The 9,219-nt window shown below is 33.2% G+C and overlaps 1 protein-coding gene across 1 annotated transcript; it reads right to left on the bottom strand.

The window, feature by feature from the left end:
* Positions 1-468: 468 nt before the first annotated feature.
* LOC145814725 (uncharacterized) lies at positions 469-1,369 on the bottom strand. The gene is made up of 3 exons (XM_082911743.1): positions 1,214-1,369; positions 840-941; positions 469-735 (listed from the first exon to the last, which is right to left on the bottom strand). Exons 1-3 carry the CDS (start codon positions 1,367-1,369, stop codon positions 469-471), a joined length of 525 nt encoding a protein of 174 aa, XP_082767869.1.
* Positions 1,370-9,219: the final 7,850 nt, after the last annotated feature.

Here is a 9,219-nt window from a genome sequence, read left to right as displayed (position 1 = left end):
ATTTTTACAGATGCCAATAAAGGAAACAAAGTAGAGAAGTCAACCTATCAAATCTCAATTTTGTCCAAACTAACTAACAATTTATTGGTAAAGAAGTCATTAACAATGGTTCTAAATTTGTGTCAATGTATGTGTATTGTAATGATGACTTACTCCGATTAAAAGGTTGCATTTCATGACTCCCAAAAGAGGATCTTTGATGTGTTTGTGGAGAAGCTTGGTCTGGAATGCCACTAGATCCATCTGTCGCCTAATTTATACAATAAAATTTACATAAGTATGCATAAATTTAGAAAAGGATAACATAAGATAAATACATCATATAAAAGAATATGTTATATGTAGTTATACCTGCAAACCACTAGAACTATGTCTCTGTCTCATCAAAAATGCTACTTGCTCTTTTAAAGAGTTTATTACAGCATCTTGAGCTTGCAACTGAATACCTTGAGTTTACAACTAATCACCTTAAGTTTTTAGTTGTTCCTTCAACTCAATTATAGTGTCTTTGTCTCTCATTCTCTCTTTATCAGAAACCATTCTTAAGTGGTCAAAACTATTACACATGAAGCCATGCTTGGAAGGAGTAGGCCCAAATCCTAAATCTCGAACACGACCATGATGCTCTTTACCCATCACTTGAGAATAAATATCATTTGGTGACCAAGATATACGTCTACTAACATTTCCTTCGGAGCTACTTGGTTGTGAGCTCATCAAAGCTTCTAGTTTTTCCTATAGCATAAATGGGAGGAAAAAAACAAGAAGGCAAAGAGTGAGAGTGATTGTTTGCCACAAACACATTAGAATTTAAAATGTAACTTATTAAATGGGCATACAATTTTTGTAGTTGCTGCTTCATTGACTGGTGTCCCATCATTCCTTTTGTGAAGCGGTATATATAATTTTGCTCGATCTAGTGCAATCTTATCTTTTTGCTCCTATTAACAATCATATCGTTTGAGAATAAATTCATAATACAATGTGCTAACCAAATTCAAAATATAAAACAAGGAATGAAGTTTGAAATACCATATCATATGCATGTTGTGCATAAGTATTAGATCCTGCTATATGTGCACTTGTTTGCTCTCACTTACTTTCCTTATTGGTTGTACTAAGTTCCTTCACTCATAAATGCATAACAATATGTTTAAAAAAAATGATATAATGACATTGTATTATTTGATAGGAAACATACATCTATGTATACCTGTCCTTCCTTTGAAAACCAATACGTGACAAGGTCAACATAGTGCTCACGATTAGCTATTAAAGGCGTAGTAGCTACTATTTGTGCTGCTGTCTTTGTGTCATCATAGTACTTTGCTTTTAAACTACATTTCCAATTTCTCCATTTCTCTCCCATTGACTTCAATGTTCGATGCCTAATCATATCCCTTCTCTCATCTTGAGGAATGGCAAACTTGGACTACGATTGTATGTTTTTTCATGTTATGAACACTCTTAAAATTATCAATACAATAATATAAACTAAATTTGTGCATTTCTTTGCTTAATTCTCATGTTTTTATTTTTACTTCAACTATAATAGCATGGAAGATTGTGTTTTTCACATGCATATGATCTCTCTTATAGTAGAATTATCACAAAATACTTGTATTTTGAAAATTACCTCAATAGTATTTCAACAATCTTCTTTTACGAATCTGGCACTTCATGCCAATTCTTGTACTTAATTGGGCATAAGTGTGGCTTCTTAGCAATGGTGCCTATGAAGTGACTGAATATACCACCCTCTGTAGAAACAATCTACAAATCCTTGTTGAAGGTGAGCATAATGCGTTCTTCTGGAGTCAAATTCCACACTTCAACCATACATGTAATTCCCCACATGTTTCGTTTGGTCAATTCATCTATTACAATACAACAACGAAATATATCATGGAAGTGAAGGTTGACTTGTAATTTGTACCTCAACTAAAAATGTAATAATACCTGTACGTTGCATTTCTTCTTCCCTTAACCAGTCCTCATCTAAATCATCTTCAAACTAAGGGTTAACCTCTGATTCTTGAGATTGAGGATATGGAACATGTGATGGAGCATGTGAGGAAGGGATATGACCAACTAGGTTGTGAAGAGCCATTTGATTGACTAGGCTGTGAAGTTCCATTTGGCCGATTAAGCTGTAAAGAGGCATTTGAACGACTAGGTTGTGAAGTTCTATTTGGCCATTCTAGCTGTGGAGGGCCAATTGAGTGACTAGGTTGTGAAGTTCCACTTGGTGTGTGAAGCTGTGAAGGGTTATTTGGTTGGCTAGGCTGTGAAGAATTATTTAACTGGCTAGGCTGTGAAGAGCCATTTGATCGCTTGTTCTGGGACTCATTCTCAAGATTGCAAGTTCTAAGTCGTTTCTTTGCCATATCTGCTAGATTAACAATAGATGTAATTAATAAAACACAAAGATATTAATCAAATTAAATGAGCATTTATCATAGTATAATAAGGATATTAAAGAACATAAGCCATAGGAAAAGCTTATATACACCTCACAAGATTATTTTCTTTGTTTACTTCTAAGGAGATTTCTATACACAATGCATGGGAAGAGGAACAGATCACCCACAACAATTGGCAAGATTCCAGTGAAATTAGAAAAACAGGGTTAGACTCAGCTCCCCTTTCTAATACAATAAAATAACATGACACAATAATACTACTACATACAGACAGGTGCAGACATACATGACTATACTCACCTCTATTAGACAGGTGCAGACTTTTTTTTTCTCAAGATATGATATACTTACATTCGCAAACTAAAAGTTAAAACTAGAGAGAGCATAAAAACTATATTGTTAAGATGCTGATTTTCCAGTCCAAGTTTGTAATAGCTATATCTAACAACAAACATTAAAATAAAAAAAACCATCAGTTATCTATTAAAAGAAATATAGATGTCCTCATTAATAACCCATACAATATACTTCAATGGCAACTAGTCAAGTATCCTGACAAACCCACACAAATTTGAGATCGGATACAAAGTAGCAAATTGATGCAAACAAAATCATAAAGAAGAAAACAGATAATTTACATGGTTTGGCTTAGGCCTACATCCACAATGGGTATGTGATTAAGACCTCTGTTTTTCCTTTTTTGTTATTTGTTGGTTGATGGTATAGAAGAGTAGGATGTAAACCTATAGGAACTCTCTTGATCTGGTCATTTTGTTTCATGGTTAGAAGGGTATGATGCAACTCTTATTCACACACAGAATTCTATAGCAAGAAAGACAAGCAATAACTATAATGCATAAAAGATCAATATAGCACTATCAATATGGAGAAAATGAAGCCAAATCATTAAAAATGCGTGCTCAACTCATTCACACACGAGACAAAGAAGAATTATAAAGATGAGTGGAATATAAGATCTCTAAACAGGGTTACTGTAAATAGGAATCTATGTAATTCATATTTGCTAGCACTTTTTGCACCAACTAATAAATGGTTGAGTTTAAACACGGTTTAAATTCAGATTTTCATTCAAATGCTTATTTAACAGTTCCTGAGGCTAAAATTGCTACTTAAGTAAATAGACTAGTTTTTTGTCAAAGCACGACAAAAATTCAAAAAAAAAAAAAAGAAAAAAAAATGCAAAACATAGGTTGCCATACATATACGAAACTAAGAAATTTGAAATTTATATTCAAAAGCAAATAATGTTTGAAAGATTAGCATGAGAATAAATAAATTAAAATCAAACTAGTTGAACTCAACAACTAGACATCCACATCTAAATCATCTTCATCGATCAGTTGGTTATCAAGTGGAAGTGGTAAATTGATTGTTGTTCCATCTATATCATTTCTAGCCCAATTGAGGTTTTCATTCACATCCACATGAGTGTCTTCAACTATGATATTATACGGCTCGTTATCATAGTGAGTGTCAACATCACCATCACACAATTCACTAGTACCAACATCAAACACATCCCTCACTTTTGTTTTAAGAACAACCAACCAATTTTCATGCCTTACATCTTCCGCATAATAAACTTGTGAAGCTTGAGATGACAAGACAAATGGTTCATCATTAACCGTTCTCTAGTATGTATCAAATGCAAAAAATTTATAAGGTTAAAACCATATTCATTTATCTTGTAGCCTCTGCCTGTGTTCACATCAGCCCAATTGTATTTGAATAGTACATATTTCAACTTGTCAAAATAATTCAGCTCAATGATATCAAATAAAACACCATAATACATGGTGCCTTCTTCAGTGGCCACACAAACCCCACTATTCTGAGTTTTCTTTGCCTTCTCGTAATTTTTAATTCGAAACTTAAAACCATTAACAACATATTGTTTGAATCATCTAGCTAGAGTGTTTGGGCCTTGAGCAAGCCACTTGATTTCATCAGTAAGTTGTTGCTTTCTTGTGTCATCCATAGCTACAACCTGATATATTATAGGATCCATTAAAATGATTACATTAATCTCTACATTAAAAATTATATATGGTAATAGTATTATTTAATAGTTACATACTTACATACGATCGAAACCACTCACAAAACTTTTCCATATGCATCTTATTAAAAACTTCATTAGTTAGACGACGCGGACGACTTTTTCTCTTTATATGCTCCTTGTGTTCTCTATATATACAAACCTAACTTATGTTACTATTGCAAGTATTAAAATAGGAAACTCAAACTTATTTATATATCATAACTCATAAATATTGCATACATTCGATATGGTTGAATTTCATCATTGTTAAATAGCACATAACGATGTGCTTGTATCCATGACTTTTGATCAAGTTCGATATTCATTATTGCCCTTGTGGAATCTTCAACATTTCTTAAGGGTCGATTGAATACGGTTTCAACAGATTCCAAATATCGCGCACAAAATATTAAGCATTCTTCAGCTATGTATCCTTCTGCAATAGAGCCCTCTGGATGGGCTTTGTTACGAACATAAGATTTTAGTCGTTGGAGATACCTACATGAAAAACAGTATAATTATAGATTGACTAAATTGGGATGTCAATGTGATGTAGGTTAAAAACACAATTGGATACAAGGCGTCACACCCAACCTCTCAATGGGATACATCCATCTATAGTGAACCGGGCCAACAATTTTAGCCTCAGTGGCCAAATGGACGACTAAATGCACCATAACAGTAAAAAATAAGGGAGGAAAGATTCTCTCCAAATTGTATAAAGTCAGTACAATTCGAGATGTAAGTCGGTCAAGCTCTTCCACTTGCAAGACTTTGGAACATATTTCCCTAAAGAAACAAGATAACTCAATTAGAGGTGAAATGACTTTTTTTGGTAATGCTCCTCGTAATGCGATAGGAAGAAGTTGCTGCATCAAAATATAACCATCATGGCTCTTCAAACCTATAATCTTACACTGTCTAAGTTGGATACAACGTGAAATATTTAAAGCATAACCATCTAGGACTTTTACCCCTTTCAAAACTTTCAAGAATCATCTTTCTCTTTTAAAATCATTAAGAACAAGTTGTAGGCAAATATGTTTTATTGGAACTGATCTTTTGTGGGTGAAGTTCATGTCTTATACCCATCTCTTGTAAGTCAAGACGTGCTTTCAAGTTATCCTTTGTCTTCCCATCTAAATTCAACAATGTTCCACATACATTATCAATCACATTTTTCTCTATATGCATCACATCAAAATTGTGACGCAATTTTTGATTTGCCCAATACGACAATGTAAAAAATATACTTCTTTTCTTCCATGGTTGTATCTCATCACCATCCGCTTGTTTCTTTCTTTTTTTTTGTTTTTTTCATTTGCCTTTGTTTTCCCAAATTCGTAATCAATGTCTTCTATTTGCATCATGATCTCAAAGCCAAATAGCATATCGGGAGCTGGTTCTATTTCTTGTTTGCCATCAAATGATGCTCTATCTTTACGAAATCTATGATCTTTATCCAAGAAACGCCTATGACCCATAAAACAATATTTTCCTCCATGTTTTAACCATCGAGAATGAGTCTCATAATTACAAGAAGGATATGCAATAACACCCTTGGTATTCCAACCAGACAAATCACCATATGCGGGAAAGTCATTTATAGTCCACATTAGAGTTGCATGCATTTGGAAGTTCTCTTTGGAAGATATATCATAAGTTTGTACTCCAACATCCCATGATTCCGTCAATTTTTCAACTAAAGGCTGCATGTACACATCTATGTCATTTAAAGGGGAGCTCGGACAAGGAATAAGCAATGATAGGATGAAAGAAGATCTTTTCATGCATATCCATGGAGGCAAATTATATAGGACCAACATGACCGGCCATATACTATAGCTAGTACTCATATTCCCATAAGGGTTAAATCCATCTGCTGCCAACCCCAACCTGACATTGCGAGAGTTAAAGGAAAAATCTACATATCGAGAGTCGAATGTTTTCCAAGCCATAGAATCGGCAGGATGCCTCATTATGCCATCATTTGTACAGCCTTCAGCATGTCATTTCATAGAAACAGTTGTTTTTGAAGACATGAACAACCTCTGCAATCGAGGTTTCAAGGGAAACCACCATAAAACCTTTGCAACCTTTTTCTTTCTCTTTTTAGATGAAGTACTCATATTTTGCTGCAAATCATTCTCATTTGTTGCCCACCTTGAAGCACCACAATGACACACTTCATCATTTGCATGTTCCTTCCGAAATAACATACAATCATTAGGACAAGTATGAATCTTTTCATAACCGAGACCCAAATCCTTAAATAATCTTCTTGGCATCATAATGGAATCATAAGAGGCTTTCGGAAAATTTGCATCTGAATGAAGCATATCTTTCAAAATTTGAAGTAACATTGTGAATAAGTGGTTGCTCCATCCATTAAGACATTTCAAGTGATACAGATGCACAATTGCTGACAACTTGCTAAAATTCTTGCACCCTTCATACAAAGGCTTCTCAGCATCTTTTAATAAGTCATAAAATTTTTGTGCATCTTTATTGGGATCTTCTTAAGGTCGTTGCACGCTTGGACCTTGATCAAATGGTTCTAGTAAATTACTTTCTCTACATATTCATCCATATTTTGGGTGTGCATGGGAAACATGTCCCGCAACATGTCACGTATATCACCATACTCAGGTCGTATTTCTTCAACATGGCTTTGATTAGTTCTACTAGAAGTCATTGCAAACATAATTTCCCCGTGATGATACCAACAATTATAACCCGGACTAATTCCATAGGATACCAAGTGATCATGTACAACTTCTAGGGTCAACATGTATGAATTCACACATCTCATACATGGACATGGAATTGTTCCATCATTAGATACATTGTGAGAAGCAAACTCCAAAAATTCTTTAATCCCTTGCATATAATCTCTTGACAATCTACTTTTCTTCATCCAACTCTTATCCATTGATAATTAACTAAATTGAAGTACCATGAAACAAAATAAAAAGTTAAATATATTATATAAAGAGTTATCTATACTAACATAAAAAGTTATTACACAATTTAGTGTAGGTACACATAATTGAATTATTTGTATATGACTTTTCCTATATATATTTTCCTAATTGAACTAATTTATGTTAATACGTTTCAATTTATTTTTTATTGTTTTCTTGGATTTCATTTTCACAATTTATGTAGCATTTTAATGTTTATGAGTTATGATTTTTTTACTCTGTTAACCCCATTTGATGGAACTTAAGGCTTAGTTGATTTCAAATCAATATCTGGAAATTTAATGTCTATGAGTTATGAGTTTTTTACTCTGTCGACCCCATTTGATGGAACTATTTTATATTAATACGTCTTATTTTATTTTTTATATAAAGAGTTATTTATACTAACATAAAAAAACACTACACAATTTAGTGTAAGTACACATAATTGAATTATTTGTATATGACTTTTCTTGTATATCTTTTCCTAAAATTAAACTATTTTATATTGATACGTTTCATTTTATTTTGTATTGTTTTATTGGATTTCATTATCACAATTTATGTAACATTTTAATGTTTATGAGTGATGATTTTTTTACAAATTCATTTCAAATCAATATCTGCAAATTTATAGGATTAGTTGATCTAAGTTTTTTTTCTTTTTTTTTTCACAGTTCTCATCTAATGAGTAAACAAAACTTCTTTTTCTATGAGTTCAAGGTTTTTGATTTACCGTGTTTTTGTACTTTTTGTCCATAGAATTCAATGACATGCTTTCCAACTAATGTAAACAATTTTAGGTTTTGGGAAACGTAACAAACACATTTCTATGATCTCACCTAGTGTTCTTGCTAGGCATGCATCAAAGGGACGAAAGTCATCAGACCCGTGGAACACGTGGATCAGTACGACCCATCATCCAATGACCATATTGGCAAGAATCAAAATTAATGGCAAATTAAGCCTTAAAATTTAATTTAGCACCTCATCTTATTTGAGTCACAATCATCTTATTTGGGTCACATCACATCTTATTTGAGTCACATCACCTCTTGACCACATCACTTCATACCCAACCTATATTTTACATTTTTTTTTATAAAAAGTCAAAAAGTATACTAATCTAGCACTTCCCAAACAACCCCTAAGCGTTGTTTCCCATGGAAGTGGTTCTAAACCCTCTGCACAATTCACAACATTGCAACATATATACACAACACTTTGTTAGGGTTCATTCTGCTCAGATGCCTTTTCTCATACTAACCTCTCCCAATTACAAAACTCATAACATAAGTTAAGATAGGTATAAAGCAAATGGACTTTACTTGTACACTACACTAGTGCTCATCCTTATTTCTTAATTATATTTTGGTGTGTAATTGGCTGTTAGTTTTGATAATAAGATTTGTAGCTTCTTTGTGTAATTAATGAGGCAAACTGGTTATATTGTCTTAGAAATGCTTGGTAACAGCTTGGGGACATGAACCGAGAGGTGACTATGGAGCAATATATAACCCTTTTGTCAAGGAGCATTCCTGGGTGGATGGGGGATGACACAAAAGTAGTATTTTTCTTCAGCGTCTATTGTTTCTCTACTTTTGAATAATTTTTACATTGAAAATTGGTAATTGTATTTCTTGAATAACTTTTGCCATAGTATGGTAAACAGATTTTCTCAGATGGAAGATCATATACTAATCTACCTACCAATTTACATAAGCAAACTGGTACAAAAAATGAAAGGTAAAAATAAATTTCGCTTTCTAGA

The sequence above is a fragment of the Camellia sinensis genome, chromosome 2 (genome assembly GCF_055761805.1).
Source record: "Camellia sinensis isolate YWXY chromosome 2, ASM5576180v1, whole genome shotgun sequence".
Lineage (NCBI taxonomy): Eukaryota > Viridiplantae > Streptophyta > Magnoliopsida > Ericales > Theaceae > Camellia > Camellia sinensis.
The sequence above is the reverse complement of the archived record's forward strand: the minus strand, read 5'-3'. Positions and strand labels throughout refer to the sequence as shown.